A 24,389-nucleotide genomic window follows, 5' to 3' on the forward strand; every position below is an offset into this window, starting at 1 on the left:
AGGGAGGGTTCAGAGAGCTCTTGGATTTCATCAAAAATATCTTAATTTGTGTTCCGAAGATGAACGAAGGTCTTACGGTTTTGGAACGACATGCGGGTGAGTTAATAATTACAGAATTTTCATTTTTAGGCAAACTTAACCCTTTAATGCTAGCAATAGCAAGCTAGCTTTGAGACCATAAGATCCCACCCTTCCTTCAGAGCGCTCTCCAAAACAAATCTGAGTCTACAAAATGTCACGAGAGACGTGTATCTCATGTCTCAAAAACATAAAAATATTAATGAACATAAACAACTTACAGAGCTTTGACTTGACTGCTGCAGGTTCATTTCACCATTTATAGAATCGCATAAATCCGAGTCTGAGGATGTGAACCATAGATATGTATATGTATATATCTATGATGTGAACAGCTCCGGGTAGAACGTCACGGGTTGCCATCTTGTAATTACGATTACGGCATGGCAAGAATGCAGCATAAGCTGGATGTTTTGGTTCAGGAGGAACTGTAAAAGGTGGCTGCTGCGCTCAGTGACTGTCTACAACTCTGCATAGCTGATGAAGCACGAGTCATGAAACGCACTGATGACGTGTGATGTCTGCGCAAGCAGGGTGCGAAGAGGTATGGAAATAGCCTACATACATTGCATCCGGACCGAGTGCAATGATTGGACGAACTTTATTTGTCCCTGAGACTTCCACAGAAAATATATGTTGTTGTTTTTTTTATATATATTTAGACCATTTCTAGTATTGATTGCAATCAGGATGTAAAGAGAGTTACATTTAATATAACATTTTTGCTTTACGTTTTTGTCCTCTAGGTCACAGGGCTTATAGCATCCACATGGAACATTCCCATGTTCGGCTTTGTTGGCCAGACACCAAAAATGGATAACCTTCAGGTGTATGATACCTATATAAAAATTGTACCTCCCCTTAAAAGGTTTGGAGAAATCCTGCTTAAAACACTGGAATTTTTTGGATGGAAGCATGTTGGGATGATCGGAGGTTGTTCTGATACAAACACATGGGACAGTGTTGACGCTCTTTGGAAGTCTGTGGAAAAGCAACTCAGGACCAAAGTAACAGTGACAGCTGGCATCAAGTTTGATACCAGTGACCCAGAACTTGCACAGAGAAACCTGCAAATAATCTCTAAGGTTGCAAGAGGTAAGTCAATAGTAGCCCTTATCTTTCAGCTCTTACAATATCTGGGTGGAGTTTAACAGCCAAAACGTGTCACAAATGAATCTTGCCCTTATGCCCTTGTGGCTTGATGCCCTTGAAGTTATAATTTGGCATAAGATGAGTGAACTTGACCTGCAATTTAACTGTTATAATATCAAAGTCCTTGAACAAATGTGCACTGTTCACAAGCCTTATTCACTATTGAGCAGGACTGGTCATCCATTTGATTTCAAATATGATCTGTTGTGTGATTACAATGTACAGCTTCTACATAGCATTGCTGCACTGAAATTAAGGCTTTAAGACTTAAATATTTTTCTATAAGGTTATAAAATGTTACTGCGATTCTGTTCATTATAGTGGTGGTTGTACTTGCCAATGCTGAAGACTCCACATCTCTGATGTTAGAAGCTCAGAAACAAGGCCTGATGAATGGAGAGTATGTTTTCCTTCTCGTTCAGCAGTTTGAGGTCAGTGGCAAAGTGGTGAGTAAGTGAGTTATTCACAGAATAATGTACAATAATGCTTAAATCATGGAGAAAAGGGGTATTTTAAAAGGCTAAACACATTTAACATTGGAATGTAAACAATTACAATGCACCATTGCAGTGGTTCTCAAGTGTGGTACGCGTACTCAGGCTCCCTCTAGTGTTACGCAGATGAATCACTAAATTAAAGTCACTGTAAACTAAGGATTCTAGTCTCTCTGCAATTCTAAATTTTGTTATAAATGTATTGCTGAAACACGTTAGAAATACTGTGAACTGTGTAGTACTAAGGTGACTCGATGACGCACTGGATCAGATCCAATACGTACTGGATGGTGGATCGTTATGGCGATGTCATAGCCTACCGATCTCTGGGTTAATTTATAATGCGTATGCGCTAGTTTTAATGTATGATCAATATTGTATATAGATGATGTCTTGTACTGACAAATAGTATTAAGTAATTATTGATGAATAAATCATCTTTTCATAAATGTGATGCTTAAATTATCCTTGTTTCGCTGTACATGCATGCAAAACAGTTAAAATTGTAATATATTCTGATCATACTTGCTGATGAGTGGAAGGAAAAAATGAGTCAAGTAATTGTCTCTATAATTTTAATCCTCAAGGTACAATGCAACACGATCTGTAAAGAACTTAAAATACCAGTAGCCTACACATTCGAGGGAAACGTGTGTCCTGATGGCGTAAACATGTTATTAATCATTATTTTTGCGCGAGCGGTTTGAGTATTTATCTATCGAGCAAAATTCTCCTGTGCATTCGACGTCATCGAATTGTGAATGAAACCACCACGCATGCACCTCCAGTACGTGTTGGATCTGATCCAGTACGTCATCGTTTTACAGGCTGCAACGAGGACTTCTTGCTCGAGTTGGCGACTTGGCGTGGTTTCAGCAGGCAGCCGACACACTTCCAGCGTTTTTTTGGCAGTGTTTTATCATTCAAATTTGTCTGGGTTGTTAATAACAAATTTTTCTGTGGTGTGACAAACTCGAGAGTTGACGGATGGCCGAAGCCCTTGGCCCCTTAAATGAGTCTGATATGATAAAAATAGCTGTTTTTACCTGACAGGAAAAAGCGTAAGTGTGTGTGCCCGGCCACTGTGTCCCGTCCCGTCATAATAAAAGTCCCGGAACTCGTGAGCCGTTTAGAATAGGCGCCCTCCAGTGGACGAAAAGTTGCATAGTGCACCTTTAAGTCCCCATTTTGCGCCGTCATGTTTCTACAGTAGTACATCTGTGTCAGCCACCATAGCTTCTCAATGCGCTTCGAAAGGGAGGGGTGAACGGTTGCAATTCTCCCCCTCACCACTAAAATTTACACCTTATTTGCACCTTTAAAGGGTTAGTTCACCCAAAAATAAAAATTCTCTCATTAAAGGGGTACTTCAGTGCTGGGAAGATGAATCTGCATTTAAAATTGGGTCATTAATGTAGTAGAAATGTGAAATTATTTTTGAATTTGGTGCTTTCTAGACTGAGAAAAGACAGAAATGTATTTTTGTCTCATGGGGATGAAAAACAATAATTCCCAGAATGCTTCGCTGCCCTACGAGGCCACTCCCAAAGACACCGCTACTGAATCACTGGATCACTTTCTCAACACCGCGTTCATCTTCATAAAATCAGTTCAGTTAGAGAACAGACACTATAAAAACTGAAGGTGTGTGTTCAATATATTGTGATTTAGCCGCTGAGTGTCACAAACGCAGCAGGAGTCAGATTACACTCATCGTGAATGAGCTGAGGTAAGAGCTCTCATGAGAGCTGAGGTAAATAAGTCCGCGCTCGCAGCAGTAGTTCTCAGCGCGTGTTCAGTCTGGCGCATTTTCAGTTCATGCCTTTGGAAGCTTAACTTTTAATAAGAATTAATTTGAGAAGTTAAAACACTCACTTTGCATACCTGTCGACATTTGGGTATCAAAATCCGGGAAAGATCGGGGGGGACATAAATCCTCACATAAACCCAAAATAATAATACATTTAATTTGTACCTGTGATCGAATATATGAATTATATATATAATCTATATATAATATATGAATTATGTATAGATTAATCCTTATTAAAGGTACTGAAGTTATTTAGTAAAGAGCAGAGCATATTTAGCATATTTACATTGTCATTATAAATGGTTATTGTCACTTTAAAAGATCTTCCGCTGTCGCACATGATGCGGATGTGAGATGCTAAAGTCTCAGTTTAAAAAAACGTACAGAACGCGTGACTCTCCCCCACCTGCTCCTCTACATAAAATTAAATTTGCTGTCCCATTGATCACAGTATTGTTTGGCAGGAGTGCCTTCCAACTCGTTACGTCCATCATTCGTCTCTGTTTTGTTGTTTTTTTCCCGCGTTGTCACTCGTCATCTGACCTTACACACTAACCTTGCGACAACTGCCACCTACAGTACTAGGCTACTGCAGATGGCAGTTATCGCGAGGCTAGTTACAGAGCTCAGATTGGAAGCACAATCATTCGAACATACCCCAGGGTTTCTACTGATAGAAAGCCATATGCTAAACGCTGAAGTAACCCTTTAACTTACCCTAATGTCGTTCGACACCCGTAAGACCTTTCATCCTCAGAACACAAATTAAGATATTTTTGTTGAAATCCGATGGCTCAGAAAGGCCTTCATTGACACCAATGTCATTTCCCTCTCAAGACCCATAAAAGGCACTAAAGACGTCGTTACAAAGCCCATCTCACTACAATAATTTTATGAAGAGACGAGAATAGTTTTTGTGTGCAAAAAAAAACTAAATAACGACTTATATAGTGATGGGCCGATTTCAAAACAAAGCTTTAAACGGTATGAATCAGCATTACACAAATCATGAATCAATACGCTGATTCATAACTGTTCGAAACCGTTTTAAAATCGGCCCATCACTATAAGTCATTATATAAGTCTGAGCCATCGGATTTCAACAAAAATTTGTGTTCCGAAGATGAACAGAGGTCTTACGGGTGTCGAACGACATTAGGGTAAGTAGCCTAATTAATAAGAGAATTTTCATTTTTGAGTGAACTCACCCTTTACCATTCATTCACATGAAAAAAAATATAGTAGACAAGGTACAGTATGTATTGATGCTGAAATTAAATTTATAAAATGAATACGTTTTTTCTGGAGTAAAATATTTGTCTATTTGATATGTTTTTGTTTACGTATTAATTTATATGACAGTCATATGAAAGTAACTGTTAATCTGAATCTGAATCAGATTGTAAGTTATTTTACCTACATAGAGACCTCTCACCTTTTTCCCCATTAGGACAACCTGTGGAAGTCTGCTTTGGGCAGAAATAAAACAATGCTGGAGGCTTTTGACATGGTGTTTGTACTCGCTCAGAAATCCTATGATGGGTATGACTACTACGACTTTTTCGAGCAGGCTTATGAGAGATTGAAAGAGGCTCCTTTTTACAGCAACCTGTCCTCAGAAAAAGAGGTGAGAATATTTTATGAATATTTAATCATTTTTATTTTGTCACCCATAATTTAGTCACAATTTAATTCATTTTATATTCTGCATTTGATGTTTTAGGTAAGCTCTTACGCTGCCTATTTACATGACGCAGTTCTCCTTTATGCCATGGGCCTTAAGGAAGCCTTTAAAAATAGTAAAGACATCCGTCATGGACGAGAGATTCTCCAGAACCTCAGGGAAAGGACCACTATTAGGTTTTATGGTAAAGCTGTCACACATACAAGTTTTTACAACCTCTTAGTTGTTCCTATATTAATTGTAAATAACTAAAATAAACCTTTTTTTCAATAGGGGCTTCAGGTCTGGTTCATTTTGATGAATATGGAGAGAGGAACCTTGACTATTCAGTATATGACCTGCAACAAACAGAAAATATAATACAATTTGTCTCTGTTTTGGACTTTGACAGCCAGACAAAACTGATCAAGTAAGACCAAATATTCCATATGATAGTAATACAACACTGAATCTGAATGTAAGGAATGTAACGTATGGAAAATGTTTTACAGACCCACATCGATGTTTTCTAACATAGTATGGCAAAATGGAAAACCTCCACAAGATAATCCAGCCTGTGGTTTCAATAATGAGCTCTGTGAATGGTTAGAAAATGGTAAATGGACATTGGTGCTAGGTGCTATATTTGCTATATTTCTATGGTCATACGTAGTCTTTTTATGTCTTTGAAATGACCATGTCTTGTCACTCGATTCCAGAAGTATCTCTTCTGGTCCTGCTGGTGGCTTTGCCTGTGCTAGGAGTGGCAGCAGTGGCTTTGATCACTTTGCTGACTCTACAGAAGATCCGTCTACAATCCCGTCTGGAAGAGTCCAACTGGTGGCTTATCGACTACAGTGACATAACTATCCTTAGAGAACCCAAAGTAAGATGACTTTTCCTTTCAATTTAGTTGGTTTTGGTTACTCTTTTTTTACTCTTTACAATATTTAAGTTTTTTGTTTTATTTTAATGGTGCATTAAGCAATTTCTGTGAAATGTTAATCAGACTGATCACGGCACTCTCATAGCCAATCAGCAATGTGTACATGTATGCTCCAAATGGGGGAGGAGAGAGTAAGTGGGACATTTATAGAAAGACTGTAGAACGAGAGATGGCTGAGATATTACCAGAGGAAATGGTCAGATGAACATAATTAGAAAAAGATTGAGTGATAGTGGTAAGGCCTAAAAATGGACACTGAGGGCCCTATTATACACCCGGCGCAAGTGTTAAGCAAGTGTTTTGCTAGTTTCAGCCTGACGCAGTAATCACTTTCACAGCGCCTCAATGTTTAAACTGGATTTTAAAAGGGAATGGGATGGTCCCTTTTTGACCATTTTTGGAGCATTTCTTTCCATCACTAAACTAGCAAAAGTGGATTCAGACACAACCTAAGTGCACCTGCGCCATGCGCATTAGACTATTCGCTCAGATCGTTAAAATAGGGCCCTGAGGTGGCTTTGTTTCTGCTCGATATGCGAGTAACTGGTTTTGCTGTGTTTCACAGAACCAATATAAGCAGTTGCTGTAAAATTAGCTTTAGTAAAGGGAAAATCTGATTCACCAGCTATTATTTGTGTTTGTAATTTTGTGGCTGTTATTTTATTTTCACTTATCGTTAAGAAAATATGCTCTGTTCACTTAGTGCAAATAGCTGCTGCCTTAATCCTTTTGGATGGTCAAAAGCAATGTATTAGTTTAAATATTAATTAAATTATGTTGAATATGTTTTTACAATAAAAAAATATTTCAGTTTACTATTCATTTTTATAATTCAGTTTATTTCATTTCATGGAAATGTTTTTATTTTATTTTTTATTCTTAACAATAATAGGCTAATATTGCCTCCATCAAACCAATAGCATTTCTAACAATTAATGTTCGATGTAATTACTGAATGTGGCATAAACCAACTAACCAGCTAATAAGCTGGTGTTAAGTTAGTAAAAGTGCCCAAAAATGTCCATCACATGCAAATGTCCTGTATACTACACAAATACCCTCATATTATTAATGACTGATTATGGGTTTTACAGGGAACACAATCACTGTCTGTAAGTACAACACCAAGCAAATGTGGAAGTGGTGGCTCTCAGTCTGTGCTCTCAAACAGCTGTAGTGCTAAAGAAGCCATATACACTACTATTGGACTCTTTCAGGTACAAATTCTGAATTACACATTAAAACATAATTGCAAAAACCAAAATATTTCAGCTTACACACTCTTTTTGCTTATGGTGCAGGGAAACGAGGTGGGCATAAAGTATTTGAAAAACCAAATCCTCACTGATGTCAAGAAACCATCGGTCATCGCAGAATTCAATACGGTAAAATTTCAGATATTTTTAGAGATTCCGTTTTATCCCAACTGGTCACAGGCCAATTGCTAAGACTCTAATACTTGTTTTTCCTGCTGTAGCTGAAAGAAATGAAACACGAGAACCTGGTACAGTTCTTTGGTGTGTGTATTGATCCGCCAAATGTCTGTATCGTCATGCAGTACTGCAAGAAAGGAAGCTTGAAGGTGTGTATATAGTAGGATTGGGAACTGTTCCATTAAAAGAAAATATAAAGGAACCGGCTCTTGCAGGTCTATTCCTCTGCCAGTGTGGGAGATTTCCCCAACTGACCAAGAATCCGATTGTTCATGACAACGGAACATACTAAAATACTCAGATCGGATACTTGTTTGCCATTTGAAAACATAAAACTCTACCAGTTTAATACAACTCCCAAACAGATCACTTTGTGTGTGTGATCAGTGTGGGTGTTATTGCAGTGTGTTGAACATAACCACCCTACCAGGGACAAAATCCTGCACAGGATTTTTGAGGGGCCGTTGCTCTGACCTAAAAAAAAATGGCACTGCCAAACACCCCAACCAAAAAAAAAGCCTCATCATCTGTCCAATTACATATTATTGTTATTGCCATTCACATTTTTATTTTAATGCCCACTAGTGGTATTTATGTTTTGGTCAGGAAAAATATATGTGGGGCTATTTTTTGCAGATTTATTTTTTGCAGGGGGTCTTTTATTTATATATAGTACATTTACATTTATGCGTTTGGCAGACGCTTTTATCCAAAGCGACTTACATTGCATTCAAGGCACACATTTTAACATTATTGTCATTGTAATAGTTTAATAAAAAAGACAATATTAATTTTACAGGTATATATTAACAGTTTCACAGGTAATGCTAATAAACAAGTTGCATGTTTATTATGCGCCGTGTTTTTTTTTTGTTGTTGTTTTTTTTCATATCTAGGCTTACGTGAAATTCTGCATCCATTGTACTATTTTTTTATTTTATTTTTTTTCACCTCGGAAGGGCAACTTGAGCCGAGAAGGGCATATGGGCAGTTGCCCGGGCAACCTGAGCAACCCCCCTGTGCACATCCCCATAATGATAAAAATCCAGTCACTCCTCAAAAAAGCCTCTCAATAATAAAGCCATTTTAATCAAGCCATATTTACACCCTCAGCCAGTAGTACACTGGCCCTGTCCCAAATGGCACCCTAAACCCTCACGGTCTTCCTCTGAGTCCGCACTTTCACAACGTAATGGCGCTTTGACTGCCAGGTAGACGTCCTCTGCATAGCTCCCGAACATGCGAGCTCAGCTGAAGTGCCCATCGAGGGCGCATATCAGCCACAAAGAGGGCGCTCACGAGCACCCTCCTTTAAGCTTAAATGAAGAATAGGACATCCTACGGTCTTGTGACCTAACAAGACGCAAAGTGCACATGAAGTGTGCCTTTTGGGACAGGGCCAGTATTTGCCAAGGCAGTACTTCATCTACACACCCCAAGGACGAGAGGGGTAGGGTGGGCAGTAGCTCATTATCATTGATCATAACGGATAATTAAAATAAAAAATTAAAATAAGCGGGACTAGATATTGTACTGTATTTATGCTGCCTCTAAAATACAGTCAAAAGTCACTAAAGAATCTGTAAAGAAAAATATATTTTTTAACATTTATTATTAAAATATCATTGTTTATTACCAGTTTACAGGACAAATTAGAATTAAGTTTGAAATGTATATAACTTGTCCACATCACCAGACTCATGGTATATCTGTTATTCTGCTTCTGAAACATCAGGATGTTCTTTGGAATAGTGAAATTGAGTTGGACTGGATGTTCAAATTGTCATTTGCCTATGACATTGTTAATGTGAGTATGTTGTTTCAATGTAATGTCCTTAATTGCAGTATATTTTTTTAGATTATATGTTTTTAGATTTCTAGTTTATGATTTGAGTTGTGATTTGGAACAAGACTAGTCTGCTTTTTTACCACTATGAGATTGTGGTATGTTCTTTACAGGGCATGGAGTACATACACAAGAGCAGTCTGAAGTCTCATGGAAATCTGAAGCCCAGTACGTGCTTGGTGGACAGCAGGTTGCAGATCAAACTCTCTGGCTTTGGCCTGTGGGAGTTCAAATATGGCACCAGACAAAGACTGGTCCCACTGGAAAATCCAAAGTATGAAGAGATGTACTGGACTGCTCCTGAGTTTTTGAGAGAAGTATACTACCCTTTTAGCGGCAGCCAGAAAGGAGATGTCTTTAGCTTTGCCATAATCATGCGAGAGCTGATGTACAGTTCAGAGGTGGGCCCATACCATGACGTTCACCTGGAACCAAAAGGTAATCCTTGTGTTGTATTTCTTAACCCTATAAAGGTTGCATGTATTTTTCCTGCATGTGAAACCACTACAGGGTTTTAAGAAATTAAATGTAAGAATAATTTATATTGGTTATATATTTTAAGATGAACACCTACTGGACTGAAGAAGATTAGGTTTATTTGATTGCCATGTTAAAATGGATAAAATATGATATCTGGCTTTTTAAATCACACGTATTTGTATATATCTCAAACATCATTGTATTACATTGTATTATGTTTCCACCCCACAATAAAAAACAACTTAAGTATTTAAAATATCATCTTACTAAGAATTAATATTGGGTGGTAGTGACAAATGATATTCATATACATTTTATCCAAGTAGTCTGCTATACTGTTATAAAGATCTCATTGATTTATATTATAAGCTTATTTTCAATTATTTATTATTCAATTGCATATTTTTGCTCTGAATAAAATGTAGGTGTTTTTTTCTTCTCAAGTATGATCTCAATACTCTCATACAGTATATAAGAGATTAACAAAAAATGTATTCAAAATTAAATTTTGAAGGTTCAGTCAACTGAATTTCAATAAATATTAGATTTTTCTGATTATTATTTAATATAATTACAGGATTAACATAGTTTTTCTTAGCCAATGGGATTAAGTTTGTGTGTTATTACATTCATTAGAGATTATCAAACTTCTAAGGACCCCTATGAGCGAGGAGCCCCTTAGACCAACCTTGTCTGCTGACATGTGTGATGAACGTCTCATCCCCTTGTTAAAAGCCTGCTGGAGTGAGAACCCAGACCACAGACCCCCATTCACCAGTATCAGGAGACAACTGCGTGAGGCATGTCCTGAAAGGTGAACGTCTAATGTAGCTGTCTGCCCAATGTTCCTGACACTCCTAAATGTATTTAGTTTTATTTATTCTAAGCTGTTTTATCCATTTCCAGCCATACCAATATCCTGGACAACATGGTGAGCAAACTCGAGAAATATGCCAATCATCTGGAAGAAGTAGTGGAGGAGAGAACCAATCAGCTCACAGCAGAGAAAAGCAGAGCTGATAAGCTTCTATCTAGCATGCTGCCAAGGTAAACAAACTGTTATAGCATCACTGGGATTGTGACATTTTGTTAATGTGTTTTTCAATACTTTTCCATCAGCTAGCAACAATTGCCACCAAAGCATTACATACAAGATGGTTTTATATATTTTATTTGGGTAGACATGAAAACATTTTAAAATTGAATTATAATTAATGCTGTCAAATAAATTAATCGTGATTAATTGCACTAATTTGAGAGCTCTAATCATAATAGTTGTGTATGTAATCGTACACTGTTAAAAGATTTGTGTTAAATTACAGCAACATTACATTACTTTAACAGTAATTTCACAGAACTACTTCTCTTGTATCTAACTGCACTTTTACATGGTTGTGTTATATTATTGATATCTCCTTTATCACAACACAGAATATCCTTCTTATTATTCATCACCATGTCCCCTTTATACGCTTTCACTCATACATTCATATACATTTAACCTTGAATCTCTGTGTTGATAAAAACTCATGGACATGTCTTGTGTAATACTTGTACTCAGTGACGGCAGTGTGTTTTTACAGGTATATTGCTGATCAGCTAATGGCTGGGAATTCAGTGGAGCCTAGAGGTTATGACATGGTCACCATCTTTTTCTCTGACATTGTGGGTTTCACCACCATGTGCTCCATTAGCTCAGCTCTGGAGGTGGTCACCCTCCTCAATGACCTCTACAGTCTTTTTGATGAGATCATCAAGCTATATGATGTATACAAGGTAAATGAAGCAAACTCACCTTGGTATGCAGCAACCTGTTCATGTCCTACAAGGATGAAGAATTCTGTCTGGGCTAGATATTTGAAGACTTCCAATGCAAAAGGCTCTAAAAGCCATTCCGGTCAAAAATGAGATAACAATACTGAGTAAATGCTTGTACATAGTACATTAATCAAAATTTCACTTCAAACCCACTAAATCTTAGCCTCAGCCCATTTAAAAGTAATGGTATTGTGTAGAAACCTATACATTGATTGAAGCCTGACAAAAATGCTAATTTAAAAAAAAAACACCAGACGGACTTAGAGGCTTTTGCATCTGAAGTCTTCATTTGCTCCTCATTATTTATCATTTGCATGAGTTTCAAATATACTGTTTGAATAGCCAGATTTGTAGCATAATGTGACATAAATGGCAGAGCTGGAAAGAGTAACAAAATATTCTACTCAAGTAAAAGTACTGTTACTTCGATGAAATTTTACTTAAGTACAAGTAAAATTACTGGTCTAAAAATGCACTCAAGTAAAAGTAAAAAGTAGCTAATTTAAAATGTAGCCTACTCAGAGTAAAAGTTACTTTTTTAACAGTGGGGGTGGGGGACTCTCCCCTGTAGGGTTGGGATAGAATGAGATTTTCACAATATGACATCCATCTCATAAAACATCACGATATTAAACAATTATTTATTAAATAAACCGTACCTATTATTAAATTATGGTTATTATCACTAGTTAAAATGATGTTAAATGAATGAAGATTATTGGTCTTTTTTTGGGGGGGGGGGGGGGGGGGGGGGGTGAACAAATCTTTATTATAACAAACTTAAAACCATTTGTTTGTTCTGTTTATTAAAATGTCAATAAAACATGCCTAATAAACTAAATTCAATAAATGATTATCAATTAGATTAACAACTTATTTGTATCATTAATTGGTTAAAATGTTTATGAATAATAGAGTCCATATGTAGTAGACGAAGCAGCTTATTCACAGAGACAGAACAAGTAGTTCATATATTCATATTGCAATGTTTTGTGCTTTAATATTCATAGACCATGTCGCGATTTGATTTATTCTAGGCCTACAGCTCTACTTTCGAGTTTTTCGTTCATCAGTTTGCGTGTATAATGTGAATTCTACGTTATAATGTAAAGTTAACGTTCATGACTGGATTCCGGGATTTCCTCTGCGTCACAGAAATCAATCGGCCTTAAAGGGGGGGTGAAACACTCAGTTTCAGTCAATCTCATGTCAATCTTGAGTACCTATAGAGTAGTATTGCATCCTTCATATCTCCGAAAAGTCTTTAGTTTTATCATATTTATAAAAGAAATATGGGCTGTACCGAGTCTTTCCGGAAAAAACCGAGCGCCTGGAGGCGTATCGTGTGGGCGGAGCTAAAGAATCACAAGCGCGCAAAGCGGTGACGTCCTCAAGCGTGGAGAAAACCATCTATCTCAGCTAATACAGATAATGATCCACAATCAAATCTGAGGCTGAAATAAACTGAACAGGAGAAACGGCAACATCAGGACGTCCGTCTCTGTGGTATGTAAGTTACTGTATTTAATGGCCTCTCCACATTTCTGTGTCTTTACTCGCAGTGTATGAGGACATGATTCGGTTTATGGACTATTGTATGCGACTAGACCTTAGAAGTAGCAAGCAGAACGGTTTTGCACGTCAGACTAGTGTAACGTTATACAGAACAACAATGGAGTAACCGTTAGTGCATTTGAATGACGAAGCACGCGATCGTATCGTTTACTGATGTTTACTCATGCGACGGTAGCCAATAGCAGAGACATTTGAAGTTGATTTACTCACCGGCATCTTCCAAAGCAGGACCGCTCTGTCAAAAACACACTTCTTTGGTATGATTTGGTGAAGTCCTGTGACAGCAGTGACCGTGGAAATCCACTTTGCGACGCGACTGAAGCGATGCCTTGAAGCTTCCCGTCATTTCTGCGTTCAAATCGGTTCAAATGCAGCGCTGCCTTCCCGGGGCGCGACATAAGTGTTCACGGAGGACTGGATCTGCACCTGAGAGACTGTTTACAGCGTGCATTTCCTCTCTCTCCCTCTAGTTACGCGCGCGCGCACCCTTCCGGGAGAAGAGCCCGTACAGCCCATACAAGGACCTTCCGCTCTATTTAACGTCAATTAGACCCATACTCGAAAAAAACTCGCCGAAACTTGTGAGAAACCGGAAGGAGTATTTTTAACACAGAAATACTCCATCAAACGTCCAACATTAGTTTTTGAAACTTTGTCTATGTTTAGGATGGGAATCCAAGTCTTTAAAGGTGTAAAAAGCTCAGTATGCATGAAACAGCATTTCACCCCCCCCTTTAAGTTATAAACATACCTTATTTATCTGCACATAGCCATGTTTTCCCGAAAATGTTCTATGTGTTTCTTCATTTGCATCCACATTTTGGGCAAATTTGATATCCTCCAGGACAACACCACGTTATCTTTTTCTATATCCAAAGTATTTACATACAGGGGTCACGACGGCGTTTTGCTTTCACCTGGGTCTGCGTCACTGACGTCTGTCTTGTTCGTCTCGTGGTCTCGTCTCCCGCGCCCCGTATTCAATATAACGTTAGTCGTTTCCGGAACGCATTTTTTTCCCCCTCCCCTCTTTGCATTAATTATTTATTTTTACTCAGTAACGAATGTGATTTAAAATGTAGCGAAGTACAATACTTTAATCAAAATGTACTTAAGTAAAAGTAAAATTACATATTTTTAAAACTACTTAAAAAAGTAGAAGTACGGTAGCCTACACAGAAAAATGACTCAATTAGCTACAGTAACGCGAGTAAATGTAATTCGTTACTTTCCACCTCTGATAAATGGATAAAGGACTGAATGAATGCTATTGATTCATTCTAAATGAATAAACATGTATTTATGTCAATTCAATTCAATTTGTTTTTGTAGGTAGAGACCATAGGTGATGCATATATGGTGGCTAGTGGGCTGCCTATCAGTAACGGTAATCTTCATGCAGAGGAGATCTCTACTATGGCACTCCACTTCCTCTTTGCCCTCAAAAGGTTTAAAATTAGGCATCTGCCTAATGAGAAACTGGCCCTACGTATTGGAATCAATTCTGGTATGCAAGTATACTGTACTATAAGTGTATTGTGAGCTATACATGTTGTAAGAGATATACAAGAAATTATACTTAAAGAATTGTCTGTCCCTTGCATATACAGGCCCAGTGGTTGCTGGAGTTGTGGGTAATACAATGCCTCGGTACTGTTTATTTGGAGATACAGTAAACACGGCTTCTAGGATGGAGAGCAACAGTCTTCGTAAGGATTTTTCTTTAAAAGTTTTAAGAACTGTTGTGGATAAAAGTATGCTTCCTCTTTGCAAGAAATCGCTCGAGTCATGGAGCTCCAGATGCCAAAGCTTAGATTTTATTAATGGAGACAACAAAGCTGAGATGCCTGCAGAACATCTAACCATCTCACTCAAAACTCTCATTCTTATGCCGTTTCTTATCACTTGTTTACATTTAGCTTAAAAACCTTCCATGCATGATATATAAATAATGTTTTTATGTTTAAGTTGAGAACGTTATTAAAGACTAGATAACTTTGAATGAAACGTTCTATTAACGTTCCTCAAAGAACATTTGTTCATAACTTTGAGAGAACCTTGCCAGAACATTAGTCAAAGTTCCAAGAATGTTCCGTTATCTGGGTTTAGACTATATTTAACCTATGCTATTAGTCTTCATTTATATTTGACTGTAAAAAAAATCTTTCTAAGTGGATTTTATTTAGAGGTTAAATCTCGCTCATCTCCTTTTCAGCACTGAGAATCCACATCTCTCAGAGCACTGCTGATATTCTACTCAAGAATGGAAGTTTTGAACTGGAGGAGAGGGGTGATATTGAAATAAAGGTTTGTATAATGACTCTTTATATAGTCCAAAAATTCTCAGATCGCACTCAAATCTGCAATATGTTTTCCATTTATATCTACATGATATAGGGTTGTGAACAATACAAAAAAATTCTACTGTCATGCCATATCTGTGCATCTTATAATATCTCTGCTGTGTTTTCTATAGGGAAAGGGAACACAGAAAACCTTCTGGTTGACAGGCAAATCTGGATTCAGGTTTCCACCCACTGGCCAGGACTGTGATTCAAGTCCTAAATCAGGAACAGATGTAAGTATCAATCAATCCACTTATGGTTATTTTTATTTACAATTTAAGTTGTTTGGTCATGAAACAATGTGCTAATTGTAAGGAAGTGCTAAATGGAGACCTGACACACTGTATATGGACAGTCTTGCACTGTCATGTCTAAACAGGAGAAAACTAAAACAACCTCAGCAAACGATGGAGATTTTAAAGACAGAAGAGCAATCCAGCGGACCCCAGCCTTGGCTAAAATGACAGAAATGCACACACTTACTGTACCCGATATCTAATTTGACTGTAATTTTATATACTCTTGGATATTAGGACATAACAACAAATATTGTTTAAACTTTTCAAAACTTTTTTTAAAAATGTATTTTTGAAAGAAAAAAAAAGTTATCAATAAAGAAAAGGTCAAGACAACATCTTTTTCAACATCTTAATTTTAATTACTAAAAATATTTCAAAAATATTTTTTCACATACAATGCAAGATAAAAAACAAGAATGTTTCAATGTCTGTTACATTAAAGATTACCAATTGATAGTACCGCCTTCAGATATTGTTTTCTTGTTCTACCAATATTCATGTAAGGAAAAAACAAGTAAAAACTGTTTTAAAAAAAAAGCGAGTGAACATTTAAAGGAATGTGTCAATACACTCCCTGAGACACGAATGGTGTGTGGGTGCGTGTATGCATGCATGCGTGTCTATATTTAAGTAATTGTATAAGTGCAAAGGCATGTTTCATTGCATTTAAGTGACCCACATTACAAGCTGAAGTATCCTAAAAATTCAGTCAGTAGAAATATAGACGTCACACACAGAAATGGACCTGTGAAACATCAAGGTAAAAAAAAAGGGAAATCGTGAGAGTCAATCATAAAAAGTGAGTTTAGGTGTAAAACTGTGGTGTACTTTAAAACAAAATATCAAGATATGAAAATCATTAATGCGTCTGCACTGCATTCATTGTACAAACTTACCTGCAAGATGGACATAACTTGAGGAGTGTTGTGCTGTAAACAGACAGTTATGTGGTTTTAAAACAAATGTTCTTGAATATCAAACTTGAATCATGCAGAAGATTTTTTTTTAAATACCTCTGACTTGAAACTCCATTGTCAAGATCCCTCCGTTTGGATCAGGTTCAAATTCAGTACTTCTTGATGTACATGGAGTCTTGGATAGTTAAGAAGAATCTTAGTGGAGCCGGTAATCTATTTAAAACTACAATAACATTAAATTGCCACTGATACTCACTGGCTGACAGAACAGCTTCTCCCCGTCACATACTTGGACCTCACAGTGGAGCCACACGGTGGACACTTTCTCTAGTCGCTGGAAGCGGAACGAATTGAACTTGAACATGGACCGACTGTCTTTGGCATTTTCAAATATGCTGACTGTGTTGTCTAAGGAGCAACTGTGAACCAGGAGCATATATATATTTATTACCCAGTGAGCAGTATTGATTCACACTGACACGCATTCTACCTAATGTGTTTGAATTGACAATAAAACCTTACCTGTTCTGAATTAAAGTCCACCTTTTCCTGTCTGTTGAATATGGAGTGGGTGTTGCCCAGCAATTTGTTATTACTACTTTGAATCTATAAACATTAAAGAGTGAGTCGTTTTAACTGACTACTATGTGAATCTGTGTATTTGATCAAATCTAGACTTCTTTCTTTTGAGCAACTCACCTGTTACTCAGTCCTTTTGCTTCAATGCCAATGAACACCTCTGATCCGATCTCAGATGTGTCAATCACATACGGTGCATCTTTTGCGTAGAGGAACTTTGAGTTCTACAAACCATGAAATTCACAAAAAAGTTCAGTTAACTGTAAAATCAAAGTTATGTTATATACAGTTAACATATTTGGAATATATATATAGTTTAGTAATTTTTTATTTTATTAATATATATATATATATATATATATATATATATATATATATATATATATATATATATATATATATATATATATATATATATATGTATGTATGTATTTTTGTTAAAAATATAAATGACTCCACTATGTATATTGTGGGGCCATTTATTTTTTAACACAATTACTGGAAGAAAAAAAAAAACTTTTTTATGTATAGATGGTAGTGTGCTAAACAGACCATAAAATGTGACCTTTATACAAAATGTCACAAATAGAGAGGACATTTTCCTTTTGTACTTTCTTCATCACTTTTGAGAACAGCTGAGGTACTCACTGTGAAGACGTTCATAGACAACTGAGACTTAAAAGAACCTAAACTCCCGTTGTTGACATAAACTGTTGCCACTCTGGAAGAAGCAGAGGGTTTAGTAAAGACGCTGCAAGTCAACGGTCAGAATGCACAGGTTGCATGAAATCTACACCTACTGGACTTGACGTCAGCATAACAGGGTCTACCTTTGGCTAAACACGGCATTGTTGACCAGATAAGCCGCTTTATAAGTGCAACTGAACGTGTAGTTGACAGGCTGGTTCCGGACAGTGAGTGAGGAGTCGTTGGATACAATTGAGTTGTAGAATATGTACCGTGGGTCTTTGCCTCCTACATACTGAAAGGAAAGTAGATACATTTTACTTTAAGCATTTAATTTTTTATTAAATAGTCAGGATATATTAAACCAATCAAATGTCTTACCTCAGACAGGGTGCCACAGTATGAGTGATTCTTTGGAGTGAGGTCTGGGATGGTAAAACGATAGAAGCCTGGAGTGTTAATTCCATTGTAGCACACGCCGCCCAGGGACAGCTGGCCAATCTCCCATCCATATGGACATTCTGGCACATTTGCAATGATGGCATTGGGAAAACATGACACCATCACGTAATCTGAAACAGACGACAAATTGGTCTGTCAGGATTATCTAGCCGATTAAATCATGCCAACAACAAATATACGGCCCTTTGATCCACACTGAGAGGAAATGTTTAAAATATGATGCTTATTTCACATTTACCAGCTTTCTGAGGTGCACAGGCCCACGTCATGGGGAGGAGAATCAAGAGAACACCAACAGCTGCCATTTCCTAACGCTGAACATTGAGAATTTACATTTACCTAAAATATCACTCATGACCTGAATTGTACATAACTGACAGATTATTTCAATGCAAAAGCACCATTATATTTGAATTATAAATCATGTTCATACCTTACCAATGCAGAATCCAGAAGAAGTGTTGGCTCGGGTGTCTAGCAGAAGGTTTGCATGGTTCCTGTGTGGTTCTTCTGCATGTAAATTATAAATCCTAAAAGCAGAGTTCATTGAAGACAGCACAAGAGCTGCTTTATAGGTCCACAGGTAGGCAGTAACCCCCCTTGCTTCTTTGGTCAGCCAGTCTGGTGAGGCCTTTTGGTGATAGCATTGTGAAGTAGAGCACAAAAAGCTCTCTGTGCTGGCCAGACATTGACTTTTAAATGACCAACATCTCAAGGGGAAGACCATTTTCTCAGCTTTTAATTAAAAACATGGTCGTTTGTGTATATATTTTATTTTCACATAAAAAAAGGTCTCCCAATAATGTTTCAGCCCTTCACATGTGTTTCTGATAGGAACTTGGTGTCATGGTCTCATTCCCGCCTGCAGTTTTTGGCTTCTACTTTAAAATCTAATAGAAATGGGCATCTTCATAGGGAGTTTGAAAATTGTCTTCCAATTTAGACTCACTCTAGGTTATGTAATACGGCTCAGTCTCTGCCAGGCAGCCATGCTGATTAGTGGATTGCCATCAGTAGTTACCTAATTCGTCCCAGTCGTGCCAGACTGCCTCTTAAAGAAGCACAGTGTCATTAAGGTCAGTCTCATTGAGCTAAGCCAAAACAGATCCAAAAGTACTACAGCTGTGCATCTTCAGCTGCTCTTTATCTTGGGGGGAAAGGCTCATTAAAGGAATCATTAAGATTCTAAGAAAGTTCCAAATGTCAAGAATGGAACATTTCCACTTTCGTAGAGTGCAAAATAGAAGCAATGTTATATGTTACTCTAAAAAGTAATGAATTACTAGTTATTAATTAGATCTTAAATAGTGTAATTAGATTACTGTACAAATTACTCTCTCCTAAAAGTATTTAATTGCTTGTTATTACTAAATTCTAACCCAACCTCGACTAGTTAACTGATTCAAGGATATACATTAAACAGCTCTTTTAATTTAATCAAATAAATCATATAAAACTACATAAATTGTTCTTATTAACTGACCAAAGTATAACAAATGTGATAAGATACATAAAAACATGCATTTTTCAAGTTCGACTGGAAATTTTGGTGCTAATTTCACTATTGTATTATATATAATTGTTCTGCAGTCTATACACATTAGTTCAATTACATCAGAAATAACTGTAATTCAATTACAGAAAAAATACAAGTAATCCCATACTTTACTTTTTATTATTACTATAGTAACAAGTTACACCCGATACTGAATAGTAAAATGTCAATGAAGCATTGTGGTTGTGGTATGGACAGCCCTCAACCCTTTTCAGGAAGTTACAATGAAACTTAAGTCAGGAAACAAGCTTTATCCGGAACCAAACAAGTCAGACACGGCACTTAGATCGGGGATATACCACCCAAGTCATCACCTATATGAACTGGTACTGTCACATTCCCAAAAACATCACACTGGGGAACAAGCGCACAAAGGGCCTTTAAGATTTCCGTGATCAAACATACGAAAAAGAATGTATGGATGGGGCCCATATAGATCAAGATGACCTCCAGATAAGGTAAGAAGCCTGAAGACAAGCACAGAAAATCTGATAGTCAAACGATGTGCCATTCACAGAGATTGTATTTCAGCCTCTAAGGAAAGCAGGGTCCTTAGAGAAGCAGCATTTATCCTCAGACAGTGTGTCTCCTTCAATTTTAGGACAGGAGAGTATCCCCGTTTAGCCTTTCTTCATGTGTATGAATCATGAATACAGGGTCAGCCAGTTCAGTTTGGTCGCACTGATTTCAATCGGTTTAACACAATTAAAAATGTAATCTCTGTGTGGCAGACAGATGTGTTTCAAACCCCGTGAGGCACTTATTTTCAATTATAACGAGCAAAATTATGGTTCATTATCCTTTAATGCAGATTAGGTAATATTTTAATGCAAGCAATATTTTAATATTTATATAACTTATATTATGTAATACAATGACCAAAATAATGACAAAACTCAAATCAACACACAAGTCACCATTTGTCATGACATTTTTCTTGTTTTAAGGATGTTTTAGAATGTTAATATGAAAATAATACTGTGTAAAACATTAAGAATTATATAGAATAATAGTGAATATATCTTTTACTAATTATTTACATACGGTTATTAATTTTCTCCTAGGGATTGTTTCAGGCAAATATAATTGTGCAGTGTTGTAAAAGAGCATATTAGGCCTTGATCATAAACAACTAATTTAGAAAAAACATGATATTACACAGAGAGATACAGAGAGTGTGTCTCTTCAATAACTGTATCAATAACTGTTCAATAACTGTTTTTATAAGAACAAAACAGAGCCAAAATGAGCTAATTACAAGTGCTAATGTAAAACGATCGGGTAAAGATAGAAGAGGAACAGATATCCCACGTGATAAAATTATAGCACAGCAAAGGCTACTTTCACTTGTGCTCATTACCATGAGAATGAAAGCGACCATTGGGATACATTAGAGTGCAATGCCTGAGAGAAAACTATGGCAGATGCAAATCAACTCTGAGTCCCAGAGCCCATGGGACAGCTAGCATTACAGCTGACTATGAAGAGCCTTCCAGGTGTTCAAGCTGTTCAGGTGTCCCGAGACTTCATTGTGTTACGTAATATTGGGTGTTCATGCCAGACCAGAAGCCATGTTAAATATTTGTGCTATCTTTCATTCTTTCTGAGGCTTCAAACAGATGATCACCAGAAAAGCACTGATTCTTGGCTACCTTTTATCATGCCATTTAGAGCAATGCAAATTACTTGAGCTCCATTGGAAGAGGCACGTTAATCCACTTGCTGTCCCAAGAACTATTTCACTTAAAAAAACAAATAAAAAAAAACTGTAACCAAAAACAAAAAGTGTTTGCTCATAAGGTTAGAGTTTAAACTATTAAACTTGGATGCTTAACACTTTGAAGAATCTTATTTATTTATTTATTTTTTTACTCTAATCATTTCTACCAGAATATATAGTTTGGCCTAAGTTTGGCCTCTATTTTTTGGCAAATATATTACCACCTAGAACAGATGTTCTCAACCAGGAGGCCCACTAGGTGGCACCCAAAACTTCCCAAACCCAAACTTCCCAAACCCAAACTTCCCAAACCCAAACTTCCAAGGTTTTAAGATGACTTTAAAGCGATAGATCACCCCAAAATGAAAATTCTTTCATTATTTACTTACCCTCAAGTTGTTCAAACCCTGTATGAGTTTCTTTGTTGAGTTAAACACAAAATATTACATTTTAAAGAATGTTAGTAACCAAAAAGTTGCTGTATGAAAAAAATACTATGCAAGTAAATGGGGACCAGAAACTGGTTACCAACATTCTTTAAAATATCTTCTTTGTGCTCAACAGAACAAAGAAACTCATACTTAAGAGGGGGAGTAAATGCCAAAATTGTCTATTGTCTCAATGAAGGCTTACAATTGATGGGTGAAGGTTTCTTGCACGTTCTGTCTTTTCAGCTGGGGCAAAGTGATGCAATACCCCACCCATTGGTATCACTATATGGTATTTGGTACGAGGACAAGGGCCCAAAATTTGGTGCTACGCCGCTGTTTAGTAGTGTGCACTTAAATAAATTAACGTGATCTCTAGTCAGAGGTCAAACAGGGGCTTCAAAGAGGCTAATATTAAAGCATCTTTGGTGTTTTTATGGTTTCTACTAAATAAAACAAGAAATCAAGGGTAACGCAGGTATGATGTCACTGATAGCTGAATAAAATTGCTTATTTATCTGGATTTAAACTTTTGTGGAAACATTTGGGATAATGTAAGTACACAAGTCAACAAAATATATAACATTGTTCTATTGGTTTTTGGATATTTTAATCCAAAAATCTTACATATTTTTTGTCTATGGACTTTTAATGGAAGGAAATTCTTACGTATTTGTAAGAGAGAAATCCACACAATATATTTATTACTTGTCCAGTGACAAGAAGTTTATGTCCTTGAAATCCAAAACCTCCCTCCTTTCCAAAGACTATGACATATGGATAAATGTTGGTATACACAATAATTAAAGAGGAACGTGTCCAGAATATATATGCAAATGTTCTTGTTCCTTTGTGAATATAATTAAAACCCAGCAGGATGTCTGGACAAGACTTAAAAAGACTGCTTGGAGACATCAACACTGCATTTAGATTAGTAAGGTGAATTTCATGCAAATAGTTTTCTTTAGAAGTTCTACCATGGAGCTTATTCCTTATCATAAGATCAAGCACATACAATGTTTCATTTAACATGCAGCGATCATCTACTAGAAGATGTGATCATATTGTAATCCTTCACACTAGAAAGCAAATATATGAAATGCATAAAGTTGTGTAATATTGTTTTAATTTGTATATCTAAGCAAATAGCTTTTATCAAATGATTGTCTAAATAAATATAGATCATGCCCTCCTGAGACACAACATATAATTTTGATTGCTGTGATCATCTTTTGTTTTCATTAATATCATACATGCCACTGCTTTAAAGGCTCAAACTCACGCCCTCACTCTAAACCCCGCCTTCTAAAGACATCTTAGCGAATGTGTGTGATGGTGAAAATGATTGACAGGTGCATCCTGTTTCTGATAGGCTAGTTTGCCTACCTGAAACATCTCAAGGATGATCAGTGGAAACATGATGCACCTGAGCTCAATTTATGGTCACGGCAAAGGCTGTGAATACGTACAAACGTGATTTAAAAAATAAAAAAAAATTGCAAACATTTCAAACAAACTTATTTCATATTGTCATTATGAGGTATTGTTTGTTGAATGTTAAGAAAAATAATGATTTGAATCCAATTTGGAATAAGGCTAGCCTGACAAGCCAGACCCACAGCAAGATATTTGGTCTGGAAACTCACCACTGACAGGGCTCAATCCGAGGGGCGGGATGAACGGTTGTCTTTTAAAAACTCCCTCTGCACGCGATAGGATAGCGCTACAACCAACCAGAGCAACGAAGGTGAAGCAGAGCTAGTTTACAGATTAAATTTTCGCCGTATCCGGTCAGCAAAACTCCCTTTTTAAGAATGACTTCAGTGCCGTTCTTTGTTCTTTTCTCAGAGAAAGGCTTAACTCCAAGTCTTCCAGAGTCTCAGTCAAAGCTGATTCGAAAGGCCGCCGTTTGACAGCTTCTGTGTTTACTAGCAGCACGCAAGCGCAACTTGGCCATCATTATGTTAAGCCCCGCCCACCGAATACACAATGTGATTGGCCCGACCAGAGTTTGGTTTTTACAGCTCAGAAGTGTATTGAGAGTTGCTAGACGACACTCGCGGTAGATTAGATTTGCTGCCGCTAGGGTGCGTCTAGAT

General features: G+C 37.0%; 3 protein-coding genes across 5 annotated transcripts in view; 1 reads left to right on the top strand and 2 right to left on the bottom strand.

The window, feature by feature from the left end:
* Nucleotides 1–14,255, bottom strand: part of acsl5 (acyl-CoA synthetase long chain family member 5) — a 28,531-nt gene extending 14,276 nt beyond the window's left edge. Inside the window, exon 1 of one of the 2 annotated variants that reach the window (XM_067430522.1) lies at nucleotides 14,216–14,255. The gene's annotated coding sequence lies outside the window, so the exon portion shown is untranslated. Of the gene's footprint in view, nucleotides 1–14,049 lie in introns of both variants that reach the window. The other variant, XM_067430521.1, reaches the window with a different exon arrangement.
* On the top strand, nucleotides 530–16,142 carry gucy2g (guanylate cyclase 2g). Its single transcript, XM_067430520.1, has 21 exons — nucleotides 530–622; nucleotides 825–1,173; nucleotides 1,552–1,676; nucleotides 4,988–5,164; nucleotides 5,261–5,405; nucleotides 5,495–5,630; nucleotides 5,713–5,816; nucleotides 5,920–6,086; nucleotides 7,241–7,363; nucleotides 7,448–7,531; nucleotides 7,624–7,728; nucleotides 9,315–9,386; nucleotides 9,539–9,863; nucleotides 10,542–10,719; nucleotides 10,812–10,952; nucleotides 11,489–11,681; nucleotides 14,631–14,805; nucleotides 14,909–15,007; nucleotides 15,514–15,605; nucleotides 15,775–15,876; nucleotides 15,999–16,142. Exons 1-21 carry the CDS (start codon nucleotides 596–598, stop codon nucleotides 16,140–16,142), a joined length of 3,063 nt encoding a protein of 1,020 aa, XP_067286621.1. The 5' UTR covers nucleotides 530–595.
* A 244-nt stretch (nucleotides 16,143–16,386) lies between these two features.
* Nucleotides 16,387–19,352, bottom strand: tectb (tectorin beta). 2 transcript variants are annotated; one of them, XM_067429985.1, is made up of 11 exons: nucleotides 19,021–19,352; nucleotides 18,826–18,901; nucleotides 18,507–18,697; nucleotides 18,269–18,420; nucleotides 18,087–18,189; nucleotides 17,559–17,662; nucleotides 17,382–17,465; nucleotides 17,116–17,278; nucleotides 16,956–17,034; nucleotides 16,839–16,871; nucleotides 16,387–16,687 (listed from the first exon to the last, which is right to left on the bottom strand). In XM_067429985.1, the coding sequence occupies exons 2-11, from the start codon at nucleotides 18,890–18,892 to the stop codon at nucleotides 16,623–16,625; spliced, it is 1,041 nt and encodes a 346-aa protein (XP_067286086.1). In that variant the 5' UTR covers nucleotides 18,893–18,901; nucleotides 19,021–19,352; the 3' UTR covers nucleotides 16,387–16,622. The 2 variants fall into 2 exon arrangements, with proteins under 2 accessions (XP_067286086.1, XP_067286087.1); XM_067429986.1 differs by having other exon boundaries at nucleotides 18,087–18,159; nucleotides 19,021–19,351.
* Between the last annotated feature and the right edge of the window lie 5,037 nt (nucleotides 19,353–24,389).

This window comes from Pseudorasbora parva, chromosome 21 (genome assembly GCF_024679245.1).
Source record: "Pseudorasbora parva isolate DD20220531a chromosome 21, ASM2467924v1, whole genome shotgun sequence".
Classification (NCBI taxonomy): domain Eukaryota; kingdom Metazoa; phylum Chordata; class Actinopteri; order Cypriniformes; family Gobionidae; genus Pseudorasbora; species Pseudorasbora parva.